The sequence below is a fragment of the Rhinolophus hipposideros genome (assembly GCF_964194185.1).
Source record: "Rhinolophus hipposideros genome assembly, chromosome: 6".
NCBI lineage: Eukaryota > Metazoa > Chordata > Mammalia > Chiroptera > Rhinolophidae > Rhinolophus > Rhinolophus hipposideros.
Genome location: NC_138052.1, coordinates 44,634,293 through 44,654,952, shown reverse-complemented (window position 1 = coordinate 44,654,952; position 20,660 = coordinate 44,634,293). Strand labels below are relative to the sequence as shown.

Sequence of the window (20,660 nt, the reverse complement as noted above, 5' to 3'; positions counted from 1 at the left end):
CAACTCAATAACAATAATTAAATACACAAAGGGTCTAATTCCATAGCTACACTTTGGTCAGAGACACCAATCAATAAAAATCCTTAAAGCACATATCATGAGTGTAAATTATTTCTTGGATTATTTCCAGGCTTTATTGAGTTCAACTGCAACCACCACTTTAGTCTGGCAGTGAAAAATGGGTCAATAGTAGGTCAAGGGATATTATCTAATATTGTCTTAAACAAACGGATGAAATAATAACTTTTAATAAGGAATATTAATAATGTGCTATGGGTGTACAATTATTAATAAATATATAGTTGTGTATAATCATTAATACTGTCATCATAACAATTATTTTATCTGCGGCTTTACCCAAACCCTTATTTACCTTGACAAATACTGTAATCTATATATGTAATAGTATTTGTTATTCTCACACAGTGCAGGTGAATTATATTATATGCTTTTTTAAAGGGAAAGTGGTAAAAGCAAGCATTGTAAACATAAGGACATCGGCAACCGGGGAAAGCTGTTAGTCTTAGGTTATATTGTTTAGTTACTTCCACGCACTCTTTTAACTACATCTTCGCTATGGAACACATGCCTTTAAATGGGTTAATCTCCCTTCACATTTTGCAAGTTTAGTTACCACTTATAAATGCAGATTCCTCTTGGAAGGCAGTTCTCATCTCAGCTGCAGAAGAATCTGAGGTTGCACATCCCAGGCTTCCAAAAACTCTTTCACTCTCCTGCCACGTCTTTTGAAAATTACTCCTGAGCTCTTTAGGTGAATCCGAAATATCTAAAATATGGCCAGCGATGACATCTTCATAGGTCGGTGGGGCATGCTTGAAGTCAAAGCCAGATCTGCCAGCTTCTGAGTTATGTGAAGACACCGTCATCTTCGATCCAACAATTTGATTCTCAAATGCATCCAAGCCTGAGAAATGTTCACTTAGAGACCTTGTTTCAGAGCGTACACTGGGCTGCTTCGCAGGAGTGTTTTCTTGCAACTCTTCAGGACAATTGCAAGAAAAGCCTGTAAAACTAGTGTTTTCTAAAGATGTTAATCCAAATCCCTCCTTGCAAAACGCATGACTTTCTTGTTTTCTATTATGGTTTGCTTCCCCATTTACATAAACTCTTGTGTTTGACTTGGCTTCAAAGACTGGGCCATCTTCAAATTCCCTGAACCATCTGTTTATTTCATTTTCATGGTCATTCATGAAATCCTCAGCCATTTGAACAGTTCGGTTGGCTGCTTCATATCTCTGCGTGTGCTCTGACAGGCGAGGCCCTTCCACTTGGTGGATGATTTCGACTGAGTCAAAACTTTCAGTATCTGGCACTATGTGCTTAGTAGAATTCACCCCCTCTTTGTGAACGTAAGTCGCCCTTTTCTCTACTTTCCTAACTTCCTCTTGCGCTTCCATGGATTCTCTGAAGGAACCACTATCAACATGATTTACATTTATAGGTATTGTGATTGTAGGGGGAGAGTCTGTACCACGAGTTTCTATTTTAATTTGACGACGAAGGGTTGCAGGAGACGTGATGATCTCAGATCTCTTTTCTACAATCGGAACCGGGCTTACTGGTGAACACGGAATGGGAATGGCCCCTCTGGATAACTTTGCAGTGGTGTCTTTGAGTTTGACAAGTTGTTCAGAGCGACTCCTGGGTGGAGAAGGTGAAGTATTTGCTCTGTGAATTCTAGATGTTTGTGACACAGGCCTTGGTGATGGTTCAGCAAAACTGTCCTTTTTAGGGGTCTGAGACAATTCATCCTTAGTAGAGGTTTCTGTTCGTCGAGCAGTAGACTCGATTGTTATAAAAGTTGGTGATGGTGAGCGTGTTTTTAAAGAGGGAGGAGAAACCTTACTATTACCTAATTTAATTTCCTGATGGGTTTTCACATTATTATGAGTAGTTGCTTGGTGATGAGTTGCTTCTTGGTGGTGCTGTGTTTTTTCTGTGATAATATTTTCTTTCTGTTCAGTGCTTTTATTACAGCTGGCATCGACATTAGATACTTTAGATAATGCTTCATTAAGACCAGTAGGTTTATTTCTCTGCTTTCCTGCTTTGGAGGATATCATGGCTGTTTGAATTATATTTTCATAGGACTCGAGCATATCCTCCACTTGAGTTTTAATATGCATTATTTCTTCTTTAATTTTTTCAATGTTATTCTCCATAGCAATGAGAACTCCATATTCTCTTTTCTCTTCACTCAATAGCCATACCGGAATAATATTTAACAGTGTCTGAAATGTTTGAAGGCCATTTTTATCTGGCTCTGCTTCAAACTGTTTTACTCTCGACAAAATCTGTTGTAGTTCTTCACGTTTTCTCAAAAACTCCAATATATTTATAGCACACTTTCCATTATCCTTCTGAGATTCTTTCACAGAGGAAAATAAATATTTGTTCTGTGTAATCTCTTGCTTTGAATCTTTAGTATTAGAAAAGATTTGTTTCTGTTGTATGCCCTTGACTCCAAGACATTTTTCTTCCTGAAGATTATTATACGGCTGCGGCAATTTTTTCTGTTCAACTTGACTTTCAGAAGCCTGTATGTGTGTTTGCTGAAAATCCTCAGTCTGTGAATCAAGATGTGTATCAGTAACCTTTTGCTTGACTACCTTCTGTTCTGATTTATTCAAATGTCCTTGTTTTCTTTCAACTATTAGTCTCTCTTCTTTTGAACGAATCATCGGTGCACCCTCAATTGTTTCTTCCGTTCCTGGAAGTTTTCCACTCTCAGATTCTCTAAATTCTCTCTGCTTCTCATTAACTCCATCGAGCTTACTTTCATGGCTTTTCCCTGCAGGTTCTACAGGCAATCTTAGTGTTACTCTTTTCTCCTTCTTAGGTACTTGGTAACATTTTTCAGGTACAGATCGCTTATCACTATATTCAGTGCGTGCTTCAGTTTTCTTGGATTCCTGGTACTGTTGTTTGGTGATGGTTTGAACATCAACTTCAGATTGCTTTTTATGGCTTTCGTAGCTGTGGTCTGTTGTATTTAATTCATGATCTAGAGTTGGAATCTTGACGGTTCTAACTTTGACACTTGGGGAAACTGGTTTGCTTTGGGGCAAGTGCAACTGCTCCAGATACTTTTGCTGTGTTTGTTGTGTACTACATTCTTGGCGACTCTGCTTCATTTCGCAAGCTGATTTAGATTGTATCATGTTCCTTGAGCTCTGTAAAACTTCCTTTTTCGTAGTATTTTTGTCTTCTGAGGCTGCTAGAACATGTTGAAGCCTCTTGGCAGCAAGTGTTACTGCTGGCGTTGTGGAAAGCTGGTTATCCATACATAGTCCTAGTGCCTGAGAATGATTTTGAGAGTCTGCATTGGGTTGGGCTATGGTGACCCCTGAATCTATTTCAGGTTGGGGAACCCCGGCATTTGTTTTTTGTAAAAGCACTTCCTTTTCCAACTCTGATATATTTTGATTTTGACATTCCTTTTTGACCATGTTATAGCAAGAACTCTGCTGTTTCTGTTTTTCAAGCTCTTCTCTTTGTTGTCTGTACCTTTCTTCAGCAATCATTAAAGGTGTCTTAAATTTTCTCATATAAGGTTTTGGACTTTGTTGTCCTGAGCCCACAGGAAATGAATGAGATTTTACGAGAGGTGTTTTTCCTTGTTTTTCCTTGGGTGTTGAAGTTTCTGGAACTGTCTGTGAGAGAGACCTTGTAGAGTCCATAGACACTTGTTTTCTTTCACCAGTACATTTTCTAGATATATTCTGCTTCGTCTCGGTGTGTTCACTGCTAGTTGCCACCATTACTCTTTCCTCATCCTTTGAGGGAGGAATTTCACATTCTGTATCTGCAAGGGAATATTCCAGTACAACTTTTGGGGAACCGTGATACATTTTTTCTGCTATATGCTTAGGTAGTTTGGGCTTGGGTAGTGTGGGAGGTGGTAGACGTGCTCTTGATTTTCCTTTTACAAGTTTAGCCTGAGAATGAGTTTGTTGAGAGCTTGAGAAGTTTGAGGCTTCTTCTTGAGAATATTGTACGAATGCTCCACTGTGCTTTTCTTGAACAGAGGAGGAAAGGAGATCTGCTGGTTTTAGAGATGGAGTTGGAGGAGGGGGAGGGGAAGGAAACACTGACAGACATTCTCTTTCAGATTTCTCATCTTCTGGTGGTGGAGGAAGAAGGAGGCCTGGGAAACTTTCAAATTCAGCTTTTATCTTCTCTGTGGACAGTGAGGGCAGAAACACATTCTTTTCAGGCAATATCATTAAAGGAGGTGGAGGAGGAAGAGGAAATTCTACTTCAGATGACGCATTGGAAGGTGGAGGAGAAGGTGGAGATGGAGGTGGAAGAGAGCAGTCGCTTTCTTTCACATTATTTTCAGGGTTCAGGTTGATTAGATTAAAGGACATTTCCATTGCCTTTTTTAAGTCTGTGGAAGTATTTGTCTTCATTAGAAAGTCCTGGCTGTTCAAACACACATCAGTCTTCTGCTTCCTGTTGGTTGCCTTAAAGGTATCATGGCCTTTTTGGGAGACTTTCACTTCTCTTATATTTGACATGTCTTGATCTACAGGCAGAGTCTGCCATACTGGTTGAGGGTTCACTTTCTTTTTCTTTATGTCTTTATTAGTATATTGCATTTCTTGCTTTGACAAAGTTTGTTGCTGAAAGTCCCCTGAAACTTCCCAAGTTTCTCCAGCTGTCTTGTTGAGTGGACCCCGGGTTGGACTGGGCTTAGAGCTTTGTATTTCTGTTGGTATTTGAGTGTTTTGGGTATTTTTTAAATTCTTCACAGGGAACGACTCAGTCTTTTGGTGTTCGTTCCTCAGTTTGCAAGTCTGAGTCCGTTGCTTTCCAACAGTTTCATCAATAGATTGGGCAGAATTAAAAACAGCATCCTTCTTCTGTTCTCTCACTGTCTCTGATTCTTTTGTGTTTAGATTTTCCTTCATTGACACAGTTGAAGTCAATTGTCCGCTCATTTGTTCATCTCGAAGATGCTGCTTTGTTGTGGTATCAGTCAAGACACCCATTCTGTCCCCTGATTCCAACACATTTGTAATAGCTTTGTAGTGTGAGTTAGACAGTCTTCTAAGACTTTTCTCAAGAGCATCATTGTTTTGTTCACGATTTATGACAATCTTTACGGTGCCTTTAGGGGCTTTTGGAAGATTAACCTCAGTTCTTTCTTCTATTAAATTCCCATGACAAGATGTGTCTGTAGTTTGTTTGAGAGTGCCTGTTCCCCCTTGCCACCTGGCTGCTGGCTCAAGTGGTCCTGGTCTTGGCTGCAGAACACTTTTTTTGTCCGTCTGGACAGCCACCTGATGAATCTCTGTTTTCTGCTGACCTTGTGAGGATCCGACCATCACAGCTTGCACAGGTTCTTTGATTACACCTCTTTTATCCACGTCTTTGAAAGCTCTTTCTGCTTCTTTCAGATGCCTTAATGATGTTTCAAGGTCATCTCGGATAAGCTCCTTTTTCAAGATCTCTGTCCTTGTGTGTGCAGACTTTTCAAGGCATTCAATAGCTTTCTTAAAATCACCAGGGATGGCATCGGGCTGCTTAGTTTCTTTCCTTTGGTGGCTCGATTCCTTAAGTGACTTGAATGTGGCCAGCGTGTCACCTTTTATAATTTCTTCTGTTTTAGCCAAAGTTTTCTGATTTATGGCCTGGCTGAGGGAATTTAGGGTTGATTTCAAATCACCTTTTATAATTTCTTCTTTGGGTGTCTTACAAGATGTACTCTGCCGCTCTGTCGTAAAAGCCTTAACTGTATTCTGCACATCTCCTGGGATGATGTCAGTTTCATTAACAGTATGTTCAACCCGAGACCGTCTTTCCTTTAGTAACAGTTTTGTGCCCTCTACGTCACCACCAATTATTTCTTCCTCTCTTTCTTGTGTCCTAGCTGTTAGTGCTTCATCTGAATCTGTCTGGAGTTGTTTGAGATAATCCAAAGCTCCAGTTTCTATGCATGTGGTGAAAAACTGCACATTTCCTCTCTCAGAGGCATCGATTCTTGCCCTTTCAGATATTTTATTATTTGATATGGAAGATAGCAGATTATGAATGGTACGTTTTACATCACCCCCTATTACTTCTTCACGTTCAGTTGTGTCACCAGCATTTTCATGAAGAAGACAGTAGATGGTCATGTTAATATCTCCTCTTTCGTCCTCCTGAATTAAAATGCCTTTCTTTACAGATCTTTCCTCAGAGAACAGGTTTTTTATTGCTTGTTTTACATCACCACTCACTATCTCTTCTTTTTCAGCATGAAATCCTCCTGATCTGTTTAATAATTGAGTTTTGGTCAGATTAACATTTCCCTTTTCTTCTTCACTAACCCAAATTTCTCTTTTCGTACTGTCTCCTTTGGAAAGTAGGTTCACCATTATATTTCTGAGATCAGCCCTGATAATTTCTTCTTTCTGTATCTCAGGAGATGTTTGATTCATTAGCTTATATTTTGCCATTCGAACATCCCCAACTTCATCAGCTTCAATGATGATTCCAGGAGCCTCTATAACTTTTTGAGAGTAGAGTTCTTCTAAGGTTTCTTTAATGCTCTTGCCAACAATTTCTACCTTTTCTATCTTATTTCCATTAAATTCATGAAGGGGTGTAGTTTCAAAGAGCCAGGTAGTTGTCTTGACATCAGAAGGAGGGATTTCTTCCTTGGTGATTTTTGTGATGCTTTCATCTGCTTCCTTAATAGAATCCAAAGTTTGATTTTCAAAAAGCCATACTGCCTGCTTCACATCACCTTTCTGCATATCTTGCTGGGTGACTGTTTTGATACTTTCATATTCTGACCCTTCTCCTCTCAACTCATCTACAGTGTGGGTTTCAAAGAGCCAAGTCGATGTTTTCACATTGCCTTTTTGTATTTCATTGACACTTACTGTTCTTATATATGCATTTGTATCAAAATTTTCAGACTCAAAGAATTGTTTACTTGTCTTGACATCCCCACCTAGAATATAGTCTACAGTGGGCACAATATCACGTGATTCTCCTGAAATCTGATCCAGTGGCTGCGTTTCAAATCTGTATCTGACAGAACTGACATTTCCTTTCTGAATATCTTCTTGTGTGACTGATTTAATTACATACACAGTCTCTGATTCATTAATTGAGTCTAATGGTTTTGTTTCAAAAAGCCACCTAGTCCCTCGAACATCTCCATGAATTACCTCTTCCTTTTTAACTGTTGTCACTTCATGATAATACCCTTCTCGGTCTTGAATTGCATAGAGTGGCTGGGATTCAAAGAGCATTCTGTAGTTTTTTACATCGCCCTTTATTTCTTCTTCAGTAATTGGTTCTTTGGTGCTGATATAGTCTGATTCTTCTTTAATCTCATCTAAAGAAAAAGTCTCAAAAATAAAGCAACCTTTTCTTACATCTCCACCTTGTATGTCTGTCACTGTCTTAACTAGTTCATCACCTTCTTGGCCTTCTTTAATCATATCAATTGGTTGATTTTCGAAAAGCCACCTACAATTTAAAACATCACCTTTCTGAATATCTTCAGCCTTTAGGGTTTTGATCTTTTTCAAAACTTCCTCTGAACTGGAACTTATAGAATCTAAGGACTGATTTTCAAATCTATGGCGCATGCTGGAGACATCCCCAGCTTGGATATCCATTTGCACAGACTTGATTTCCTTTCCATCTTCTCCTTGTATGCTATCCAAATTTTCTGTCTCAAAAAGAAAACACGCTGTACGAACATCCCCACCTTGGATCTCCTCCTGTTTTACAGTTTGCGATTGGACTGTTGCTTCAGAGTCATCTTTTATGGTATCCAGTGGCTGAGTTTCAAAGAGCCTAGTACAGGCTTTGACATCTCCCTTATGAATTTCTTCACTGCCAGTCATTAGTGAAACTTTTTCATAAAGAGACAGCATCGGCTGGGTTTCAAAAAGCCATCTACAGGTTTTGACATCCCCTTTAACAATGTCAGTAGCTTGCTCAGTGGTACTTTCTAATTCTTCCATATTACTAAAATATTTAATTGAATCAAGAGGTTGGGTTTCAAACAGCCATTTAGCAGATTTCACATTTCCAGACTGTATTTCTTGAGCAGATATTCCTCTGATTATCTGAAATTTATGAATGCTTTCATCAAACTGGTCAATAGGCCTTGTTTCAAAAAGCCACCTACAGCTTCTTACATCACCTCTTAGGATTTCTTCTTGCTGAACTGTCTTTACCTGATGATATTTTCCAAGGTGATCTTGAATGGCATATAGTGGTGTTGTTTCAAAGAGTGATTTATTTAACTCTACAGCACCTCTTGTAATTCCTTCCACCTCTATTTTATGTGATGCATCAAATTTAATTAAATTGTTTGATTCAAAGATATGTGTGTAATTCCTTACATCTCCTCTGTCAACTTCTTCAAGTTTTACTGTTTGTATGTACTCTTTTTTATCTTCTCTGATCTCTTCTAGAGGTTGGGTTTCAAAAATCCATTTCTGGTGCCTAACATCCCCTTTTTCTTCTTCAGAGGCAGTAATTTTTTGAAGTTTTCCTACATCTGGGCTATTTTTTAAAGCTTCTATCGGAAGTGTTTCAAATAGATGCTTAGTAGTTTTTACATCTCCTCCTATTATCTCTTCAGATCTTAGAGGATCTGCCTCAGGAACTTCTTTTAGAATGTCTAATGGTTGTGTTTCAAACATCCAACACTTTCTGGAGACATCTGTACCCAGTATTGTTTCCATTTCAGTAATAACCTCTTCTGAATCTTCTTTGATTTTCTCCAAAGGTTGGGTTTCAAATAACCACTTTGCCCTACTCACCCCACCTTTGACATTTTCTTCCATGGATATTCCTCGCACAACTTTAATTTCTGTGATATCCTTGTTAATTGTGTCCAAGGGCTGTGTCTCAAACATCCAGCGTGCTGTTCTCACATCCCCCTTTTCAACATCTTCTCTGTGAACAGTTTTAATTTCTAGCATTTGACCTAAACCATCTCTGATAACATATAATGGCTGAGTTTCAAAACATTTTATACTTCTCTTAACATTCCCCTTAATTTCTCTGAGCTCAGACCTCAGTTGCAGTAGATGAACCTCATCTACTGAATGAAGCTGTCCAATATGATCCAGATGTTGAGTTTCAAACATGTATCTCACAGTCTTGACATCCCCCCCAGTTATGTCCTTTATGGCAGTTACCGCTGATTCTTCTTGACTCTGATGCATTTTATTCATGGAGTCTAATGGCTTTGTTTCAAACATCCACCGGGCTGTGCGGACATCTCCTCTGGCTAGCTCTGGAATTTTCTCAGCATTTTCTTCAGTGCCAGAAGAATGATCCCCCAGTGTATCTATGGGCTGAGTTTCAAACATCCATGTGGTGTACTTCACATCACTACCAGCAATGATTTCTTGATCAGCAATGCCCTTGGAGATGTTATCTTCCTCAGGAGAGCCATTGTTGATGGAATCTAGAGGCTGATTCTCAAAGATCCATCTCATAGATTGCACCTCCCCCTTCAGAATTTCATCCCATCCCAAGTGTTCTCTTTCTGAGTTCTGAACTTTTTGAGAACTGTCATTTGTATATTCAAAAACATACCGAGCTTGTTGCACATCTGCTGAAACTGAGCTTCCTGGGTTCACTTGACTAGAAACAATCTCAGAAACCTCACTGATATACTCTTTTTCTAAGTTTTTTCTTAACTCAGGATGGATGTGTTTATATAAACGGTTTAATTCATACAAATTTCTTTGCTTGGAATATAATTCTTTGGGGACTGGTGGTATTCTAGGTGGGCTGGGGTATTCAGGGGACTGGGAAAATGCTGTTACATCTATGGGAGTTTGAAATATATCAGGCGGGGGAGGAGGAAATTCTTCTGTCTTTCCCAATGGAGTGGCATGAGCTTGTGCCAGAGTTGAGGAAGTGGCACTGTGGTCACTACATCTTGTGGTTGATGTTTCCTTCCTCTGGCTGGTTGAAGTGCAAGAAGTGGATGAGGTACCCACAACTGATGATGGCTTTGAAATCTCTTCATATTCATTTTCAATCTTTAAGGGAGAGAAAATCAAATCTTATAAAGATGGGTGGCATGGTAGAGACTTCCTAGGTATTGCCCTTCACCTGTCCACCTGCTATGACATCTCCATTGGGAACAACAGGTGATATACTCCACTTAGAGATCTATCCTTAGGAGTAATATTCAGTGTTTGTTACTATTTTTCATATAATCCATTGGCCCTTTTAGAGTTATATTCACTATTGAATACATCAGCGACTCAGCATTTTAACATTTACACATAATGTTGATTATTTTTTTTTCTTTACTTAATTTGCCATGCCAGTAATCTAGAGGGAAACAACAAAAGTCTTAACATAATTTTGAGAGTTGTTTTGTTTTCCTTGGAATTTTAAACAAAAATGAATAAGTATCTGACTGTTAAACTTGACTTTATTATTTTATCTAATTGAGTTATTAAACTTTGGAGCACACATACATTTTTTCTTCCCCAATTTTCTCTTGTGAGAAAAGTTCTAACTCTCTCTACCGCATTTTCCATGTAGGGTAATAATATTCTTGTGGAATAGAATAACTATTCATTCAGCATACTTTTTGTTGTTGAACAACTACCTCAAACATTCCATGATTTGAAAAATGTTAGTATTTAAGTTTGGTTTTACACTTAATATGTTTCTGTGTAGAGACATTGTCTTACCTTGATCTGCTTGGCTGGAGTTGTCTCTTTGTCAGAATAAAGGACCTTTTCCTGGGCAGACTTTTCAAACTGTTCTCTTAAAACCTTAGTTGAAACCTTTGGAATTTCTTCATCCTCAGGTGTATCTATGACTAGAAACAGAAAAGAACACCAGGGATATTACGCAACTAATAAACATGATGTGTGAGAAGAAATTATAATGCCATGGGAAACTTAAAAGTTAAGTAAAAAGGATCAAGGTACAAATGTATACATGTGGCATTATTTCATTATATAAATTAGTATATGTCAAGAAATACAGAAATAAAAATGGTGGTGATTATCTCTGGATGGGAAGTCATAAGTGATGAAACTGGTGTTTATTTTAATTGCAAATATTTTCCAAATTTTCTGCAAACACGTTTTGCTTTTATGCTCAGGGAAAAAAAATAATAAACGTTATAAAACAAGAAAAGAACAGCAGAAGAACACAAAAGGAAGACTGACTTCCATAAGCAAAACCAAAATACAGATTTGGTCAGGTTAATATTTCAGTTACAATAAGCTTAGCTCTTTAGTAGAGCAAAACTTCTCATTCCCCTTTTATAGGCAAGACAAATTGTACCCATTTTACGCACACTTGCACAGATTTGCCTGTAGTCTAATCTCATATCTGAAGGTTGAAGAACTGGACTTAAAAGTGCTTAAATCTGTTATTGAAGGTACTACAATATACATAACATTTCTGTTCTCAGGGAGCTTGATAAACATCAAATTTTATTCTAGTTCCCTGAGGCGAAAGCAATTCAGAGGTCGTTGGCCTATCACCTTCTAGGTTTTTAGGATGAATACATCATAGGGTTGATGGGCAAAGAACAAGGTTAGAAGCTTTTGCAGCTATCAACACAGGCAGAACCTGTTTCCTGGGACCATAAGTCATAGTTACTAACTTTACTTAGTGAGAGGGTCTGTGCTTTGGAATTCTTCCACTGAAACCCAGGCGTATAAATAGGAGAAAGAGATACTGAAGTCATATAATACCAGATTCTTACCTGTTTCTTGTACATATTGATGTAGCTGAGAAGCTTGGTTTATCTCCTCAGTGTGTTTTTCAAGATGAGAGGCCTGTGTTTAAAAACAATTTTAAATAAGTAATTGTTTTTAAGAAGTCAATTATTTTAGCACATATATTCTTTATTTCACTGTGATTTTCATCCAAGAATTCCGTGCACACTGAGAGATGATAATTAAATTTCTATCACATATTTTAATGCAGGGCTCATGCTATCACAGAACATATATGAATTGACACTTAAAGTGCACTTATATTTTTAGAATGCTTGTTTTATTTTTCAAAGAATGTCAACTCCATAAAGGGGAGTGAGACACTGATATGTACTGCTATTAAACATATAAAGATCAAAGAAAGCAATTGCTTACAAAAGGATCAGAATTTCCACACAGTTCTGAAAACTATTTGGAAAGTGTTGTTTTTCTAAGTAATTACCATTTCTGTTCCAAGAACATCGATTTTGTGCACTTTGGAAGCTTCTTGCTCATGTCTTTCCATTTCCTGGCTGCTTCTTGAAATGTTGACCTGGCTGCTATTGATTATCTCCTGAAAAAGAATGAATGAATAAATGAATGAACAAACGAACAAACAATACCTTAAGAAAAGTCTAAAATTTTTAACTTTTATGTTAATGCAATTTTAGTGACAGAGGCTTCTGAAAAAAAATAATTAAGGTTCCTTAGTGTATTAGTTTGCTTGGCTGCTATAATGAATTACCTCTAACTTAGTGGCTTAAACTGCACAAATTTAATATCTTACTGTTCTATATAGGTCAGAAGCCGAGGATGGGTCTTACTCAGTGTTGGCAGATGTCAGAAGGGACACATTCCTTTCTGCATTTCTAGGAGAGACTCCATCTCCTGGCCTTTTGCAGTTATAGAGGCTACCCATTTTCCTTGGTTTATGGCCTCCCACCTCTGTCAGGCTGAGAGTTTCTCATATTGCTATCTTTCTGATTCTCTTTTGATCTCCTTTTCTACATTTAAGGACCTTGTAATTACATTGGACCAATCTGGATAATCCAGGATTATGTCCCTGTCAAAAGGTCAAGTTATTAGCAGTCCTAATTTCATTTTCTTAATTATTTTTTGCCATGTAATTTAACATCTTAACAAATTCTAGGGATTAGGACATAGATATCTTTGGGAGCCATTATTCTGCCTACTACCCTTAGTAAGCAATAAATGTTAATGATGCGTCTTGTAGCCAATATGAGAAATATTAACCTCAAAAAGAAAATGCAAATCCTTGATGAAAAAGAAACATATTTTGTTGTTTTTAAGTCAAATTTTCATGTTACAGGAAGATATTCCAGTCTTCAAGTTGGCCATCTAGTTTGATGATACAGCCAGTGTTCAATTGAAGAATGTAACCATTAACTATAAGCAATATAAACAGATCATATTATGCTTGTACGTATCTCTTTCTCTTCACACATAGGGATACTTTTGATTGTGGGTAAGTTAGCACAGCTGAATTGGAACCGTGACTTCTATTTATTTTATTGATCCAGACCTACAGTTACTACAGAATGTGATCTGACACAAGTATATGATTGATTGATTGATAGGATGAGACAGTTGGCATACTGCTAAAAATCTTAACATCAAATAATAAGGATATGGACAGATGACTCTCCCAAAACACATGTATTTGATCTCGTTTGAAGTTGGAAGTTTACATTTATCTTAATATCTGTATAACTAATATATACTGTTTTTGAGATCTGATTTTTAAAAAAATTTACCTTAGTAGAGAATAATCAAGTGAGCAAAAGTGCATTATCACTATTAGTCAAATAGGAACACTGAAGTTTTGTTTATTTTTTTACACGGGTTTAAATAGTTTTAAGCTTTCAAATTCTAATCCTTTAAACCAAGAATAAGTTTTAAATTAATTCATGAGATCTTGACTTGTGATTTTTTTTTGGCTTGTAGTGTGTGGCTCCAAGTACAAGGGTACTTGGTATAAGGCTTGAAGTTCTGATTAACCAAGCATCAGTCAGATGTTTATTTAGAGAGGTGTACCTTGTTTCCCCAAAAATAAGACCTAGCCAGACCATCAGCTCTAATGCATCTTTTGGAGCAAAAATTAATATAAGACTTGGTCTTACATTATCTGATTAGATAAGACCCGGTTTTATATTATAATAAAATAAGACTGGGTCTTATATTAATTTTTGCTCCAAAAGACACATTAGAACTGATGGTCCGGCTAGGTCTTATTTTCGAGACAACACAGTGGTATGATCTAATTTGTTACACTTTTCTTGGAAGGAGAATTAAGACAAAAAGTTGATACCCTCCCACAAGTTCTATAGGGAATTGAAGGCAGAATGTAGGTTCACACTTTAAAATGTAGATTATATTTCATTGGATGTGTTAAGCAAGTACTTGTAGATGGGAGGAATTCTTTCACAGTGTATATGTATACCAAATCATCATTATATACATTTTAAATATCTTAAAATTTTGTCAGTTATACCTCAATTAAGCTGAAAAAAATGTAGATATCTCATATAAAGGAAGACCAGTGTAATTTTTTTCCCAAGCAGAATGGTTTTCTAGCCAAATTATCCACACATATCACATGATATTTAACAACATGCTTGACACACAGTTTGTGCTAAAGAAAAGTTTACTTAGTGAATAAATGACTAAAATAGCAAACTCCCGTTAATAAATTAATTCAATCTTCTATTTGCCAGAGAATGTCTTAGGAACTGGGGATAGAACAATGAACAAAACATGTACTTTACTTTCTCAAGAGGAAGTACAGAAAATAAATAAACCATATTCTTTGCTTTAAATTCAAAGGATCATGATTCCATATAATAAGAATCTTCGCATAACAAGTTTTACTTAAGGATACCAATAATATCAGACTGGAGGGAACATAACAATCACAGAAGACTGCGGATAGAAGAAATTAATGGGCATAGATATCAATGCTTTGCATGACAACTGTTTACAAGTGTGACAAGTCTTTCCATCTATAGGGAATAAAATAATGAGAATATTCTATGGCTTCTTTATACTACACTGAGCAATAGGAAGTACTGATTGAATGGCAGTGGAAGAGCAAAGGAGACAGAACCTGACCAGATTCTTATTGAAGGTCAATGATCTTATTGATCATGACTACAGAATCATATTTATACCTAGAGCCCCTGTGATAAGCTGTGGCCCAGAGACATGCTTACTTGGCCCACTCAATGTTTTCAAAGTTTTGAATTAGTCAATGAACATATACAAAAATCAAGATTTCTATCTGCCTGTGAAAACTGTGAAGATCTGGCAAACACTGGATTCACATTCCAACATGGCAGTGGCTTGCTCGAACAAAGTAGCAGCTGGCCTTTTTAGTTGGAGTATGTGCTTTTCAAGTAATCACCATTTCCGTCACTCACTCAATTTAACACCAAGTTGGCATTTTTAAAAAACCTGCCTGGAACCCATAGAAAGTTTAGTTTCTGATACTTGTTGCTAATACTCAGAGTGAAATAAAAAGTTAGCGATGTGAATCTGTGTGTTGAGAAAGACAAATGCAAAATATTTGTAGTAGAAAAAGAGTAAATAAATGTATTTTTGATACATTTTTTAAAGTAGTTTCTGGAGCAAAAACATTTTATACTCAATATGTAAGAGATAACACAACATAAACAGCACAAAGGTATGTAAATTTAGTTTAGATTACTAAATAGAGCTGTAATTGCTACACTAGTTTGGCATGTTAGTTTCAATGCATCAATATTACTGCCCCCTGGTTAGTGTAATGTATATAATGTCTGTTAATATAGTCCAAGGTTTTGTTTGCATCATTTACCTTTTCATATTTTACAACGAATTTAGTTTGGATTTTAAATCTGATTGTTATTATTCCCAACTGCTGATATTTATAGAGTGTATGATTAGGTAAAAGATGGATCAGCATAATGCTCAGGAAAAAATGAAACTATACAAATAAAATGTAACAAAGAATTCTGGCAAGAACACCATATATCAATTCACACAAAACAATTCATAAAATTGTTTCCCTAAAATTAAATTTAGATAAAGCTGCAAGAGACAAAGTACAGTGTTTTTCACAGGTGGATTAACCAGGAATCAGAAATTGCAGATTAGTCCTAATTTCTCCTCCACTAGGTATGTCATAATCTTGGGTAAGTCACTAAATCACAGTTAAACTTGGTTTGTTCATCAATTCATCCTCTAAAAGAAAGAAAAACAGATGATACATGTGCTCTAGTTTTGGAATCTAAAGGAGGAAATGTGACACAATTGTAAAATAATATCATGATGTTTGCACACCAATGTGAAGTCAGCTCATATATCAGCCAAGTATATTACGAAAATCTATTCTTGATAATACACTTCTCCTGAGGAGATTTCTACAGCACAAGAAGAGCTCACATTCTGACTACTAAACTTGTCATTGTTACTATCATTATAGGAAAAGACATTGTATATTTATGTCAATAAAAATGCAAACACATTCTAGCATAATGAGTAAGGAAAGAAAAGGACAGTCTTTTTTTTTTTTTATGGTGACTCACTATTATTGTGACTGTTAGAAGTATAGCCAATAGAAAACAAGGTGATGAAAGACTGGCAGAATACTAAATGATAACTGCCTCAGTAGAGTGGAAAAAACAGCTCATGCTCAATGCCAGTAATTAAACAATTTTACCCATCACTAATCTCATTTTTAATAAAACTAGAGTTATGGTGTATTAATGTTATTTGCATCTTTGTCAGGCAGAAACAATACCAGAAATGTGCTATTTATGTTAACAAAAATGTCAATGGATTCAAGGTTTGTAAGAATATTCAGTTCTTTCCTTTAAGTGATGAGCATAAAAGTTAGTGGTTGATATATTGCGTTTGTCTAGATTTGGATATATTCAAATTCAAACATGTTTTCTTTTGCCCTGAGTTTTCTCTCTTTATTTTTTAAAAATGTACTTTAAAAATTTACAGCACGAAATTTGACATCCCTCATGTTTAAGTTTCGGGTTAAGGCTTTTCCACAGTCACATATATATTTTGGAAGTCCTGGCTCAAAAATTATTTTCTCTTTGAAAACTTTCCCAACTTTTCTAGACAGAGCTGCTAATTCCTGCTGCTTCTTCTTCCTTTGTTAAAAAAAAAGAAAATTTATTGCTGTATTGTCAGCACACACCTCTATTATCTACCTATCACATTTCAGAGTCATTAGTTGATAATATGAAACTCTCCTTTAACTGAACCCTTCCATCCTCAAATCCCAATATTTAACTTCCTGGTGGATAGTAGATGTCACTCAAAACATCGAGGTGTAAACACACGGGCAAATAGTCCCATTTTTTTTCTAGGAGTGTAAAAAATTTGATTTTTATAAAAATCTAGCTTAAAAAGAGTGATTTTAAATATTTTCCACATACTCCTAGGATTTATTTTTGTTTTTTTTTTGTTTTGTTTTTTTTCTTTTTTGGTATTTCAGCTAACAATCTTTGAACCTGAAAATTTCATAATTAGTAGGTGGAGTTTCTTAAGCTAATGCACATAACGATAACATGTGAATTACTGTACAAAGTGTACTCAGAAAGAGGCCTCCTGATAACACTGCAAGGACTCAGTGTGGGACGCCGTAAAGAGTAGTTGGCATCACCAGAGGGAGGAGAAACGTGTACTGAGAAAACAAAATACACACAAAGGCAGCAAACACATACATACAGGTAAAGAACTCTTCAAAATAGAAAAATATAGTTTCAAATAACCTTTTGATAAAAAAGATCTTCATTGTGCTAAACAAATTAGTTTGTACGCTCTTTCTAGTGAATTATTTTTCACTGTGTTGATAAATCTGACATCTGACTTGTTGTCAAGCATCATGTGGAAACAGCAGTAAAATACATTGGGCAGAATTACTATGACATTAAAAAATTAAGTTGAGATTACTTATGATGACAATGAAAAACACTACTTTATCCTTATTTTTAATTTATACAAATGGGAAAAATAACATTGAGAAAGAAGAGTCAAGGCAATTGCTGGTTATTCAATTCTTTGTCTAACTCATTGTATTCAGAAGTAAAGTCTCCAGCTTTACTTGGGGCAGTTGTAGTCCTGCCTAAAACTATGAGTGTGTACTAGTTGGATCCAAGAAACCAACGATGAGGAACATTAACAAAATCAAAAACAGAAAACAACAAACGAATTAAAGCAATGACTTTTCCCTTGAAATCACTGCATCCCTAAACAAGAGTGATATATAGTTTCACCTATGCATTTATTTATTTACCCAATAGCTATTGAGCACCAACTATCTCCATCATATTAGGGTAGGTTTTTGTTGTTTTAATACCGTATTTCTCCGAAAAAAAGACCTAGCTGGATCATCAGTTTTAATGCGTCTTTTGGAAAAAAATTAATATAAGACCCGGTCTTATTTTAATGTAATATAATACCAGGTATAATATAATATAATATAATATAATATAATGTAATGTAATATGATATAATATAATACTGGGTATAATATAGTATAATACCTGGTCTAATATAATATAATATAATATAATACAGTATAATATAATATAATATAATATAATATAATATAATATAATAATATAACATAATATAATGCCGGGTCTAATATAATATAATGTAATTTAATATAATACCAGGTCTTGTATCAATTTTTGCTCCAAAAGACGCATTAGAGTTGATGGTCTGGCTAGGTCTTAATTTCGGGGAAACACAGTAAAAGTTTCTATAGTTAAATCTCTATCTATCTATCCATCTATGTACCTATCAATCATCTATCTATTTCTATATCTGCACAATATATTAAAAATATATACATATATATTTAACGGAATAAAAAGCTCAGTTAGCTGGAAATTCTCTTGAGGTAAGATTCATAATATATGTACATGCATGATTTATACATGTCTACTGAATAATTCTTTGAGTGAAGTGTTATTCAATTAATTTAAACTTTTTCTTGACTCAAAACAATTATACTTTGGCCATATTTAGCTATAAACAGCAAAACTTATCATTTCAAAAATAATTAATTTAGAAGTAGAAATATTTGACTTCAAAAAAAGAGGTTTCTCAATAAGCATTGCCAGCTTTAACTCCTGGAATTTTGACTGTCCTCTTCTTTCCAAAAAATACTATTTATAGAGCCATATCCCAGTGTCCCAAAATGCTTAAGATTCATAAAAAGAACATATAAAAGATGTACCCTTAAGTGGGCCATCAAACATATTAGCTATATAAAAATTATTTATTTGACAAACTAAAAAAGCAGGATACATAAAAACATGCAATTTGCAGTAAAGGATGCCTCCAGAAGTTTTATGTAGATGTATGTTTTATATATATTATATATACATTATATATATAATACATATTATATATATTATTTATATATATAATATATATAAAGCATATATATATATATTTCAATCTAACACAGACATAAAGCCTCTTAAAATCAAAGAGACACTAGGATATAAATAAACATAAAGGTACAAGAGGCTAAAACTTAGTCTCTAGGAGCAGTGAAATTGCAAAGAAAAAGCTTGCAAAATGAATCAAAACATTCTAAAGAAAAAAACAGAGGTAACATATATTTTTTGTTAATTAATGCAAACCAAAATAAACGGAATTGTTATACCTCTTAATTAATTCCCCTCCCTCACCAATATTCAACCGATGACTTATAAGCCCTGCCAATTCTATCTTTAATTATTTCTTGAGTTAAAGCCCTCTTTACTGTTGAACTTCTGACCCATTTAAGTCCGCATTTGTTCAATTTGGTATTTCAGTAGTTTCCTAACATGTATTCGTATAACCTTGACACCCTTTATATCAATCCTATACAGTCATAAAAAATCTTTTTTTAAACACATGTCTATTTATATTACTTCCCTGTGCAAGTTTTTTCAATGGTTCTTGATTGCCTTAGAATAAAGTACAAATTCTTTAACATAGCATATAATGTCCTCTATTATCTGGCCTTTGCCTACAGCTCCAGCTCCATGTCTCAATTATGCCTCACTATATTCACAAATATATCATGCTCTTTTACCTTTTGCATAAGTTGTTTCTTTTGCCTATAATGCAATTCCATATTCATGAAAAATTATTTCAAGTCTCGGTGAAGTATTCTTTGCCCTCAGGTGTCCTCCTTCATAATTCTTTATTGAGAGTAAATTTTATTACAACCTCCTTGTTTCTCCAAAAATCTCATTTATATTTTATATCATAGAATCTATCACATTGCAGTGGCAATTATTTGTTGTATGTCTGTCTCTCTGATAGAATGAACTCCTTGAGGGAAAAATATACTCATCATTGAATCTTTTGTACTTGGCATATTGTGGATGCTTAATGACTATCAGCTGAATAAATAAATAAATTAATTAATTAAGGCACAGACTCTGGAGGCAGCCTCCCTGGTAAGGATCACATTTGCTCACTTTCTTTGCAAGTTACTTGGACCTTCCATGTGTCCATTTCTTGTACAAAAAAGTAATAATGATAGTAATATATCAGAAGGTTATTGTGTTAATATATGTGAAAACCTGGTTCATAAGTGTTACATCACTATTTTACTTAACAAATATTCACCGCACACTTTCTTTGTGTCAGCTATTTTCCCAGTAACTCAGGATATATACCCTGTTTCCCTGAAAATAAAACCTAGCCGGCCAATCAGCTCTAATGTGTTTTTTAGAGCAAAAATTAATGTAAAACCTGGAATTATGTTACACATTATTATATTATACATATTATATTATATTATATTACCCAATCTTATGTTATAGTAAAATCAGGTCTTATATTAATTTTTACTCCAAAAAAACGCATTAGAACAGATTGTCTGGCCAGGTCTTATTTTCGGAGAAACATGGT

General features: G+C 35.4%; 1 protein-coding gene across 2 annotated transcripts in view; it reads right to left on the bottom strand.

Moving 5' to 3' along the window:
- Positions 1–20,660, bottom strand: part of XIRP2 (xin actin binding repeat containing 2) — an 81,013-nt gene that overhangs the window by 13,048 nt on the left and 47,305 nt on the right. Inside the window, exons 4-7 of one of the 2 annotated variants that reach the window (XM_081050913.1) lie at positions 12,187–12,297; positions 11,732–11,804; positions 10,701–10,831; positions 635–10,034 (exon numbers count right to left, since the gene is read on the bottom strand). In XM_081050913.1, coding sequence (XP_080907039.1) covers positions 635–10,034; positions 10,701–10,831; positions 11,732–11,804; positions 12,187–12,297 — 9,715 coding nt within the window. The remainder of the gene's footprint in view (positions 1–634; positions 10,035–10,700; positions 10,832–11,731; positions 11,805–12,186; positions 12,298–20,660) is intronic. The other variant, XM_081050914.1, reaches the window with a different exon arrangement.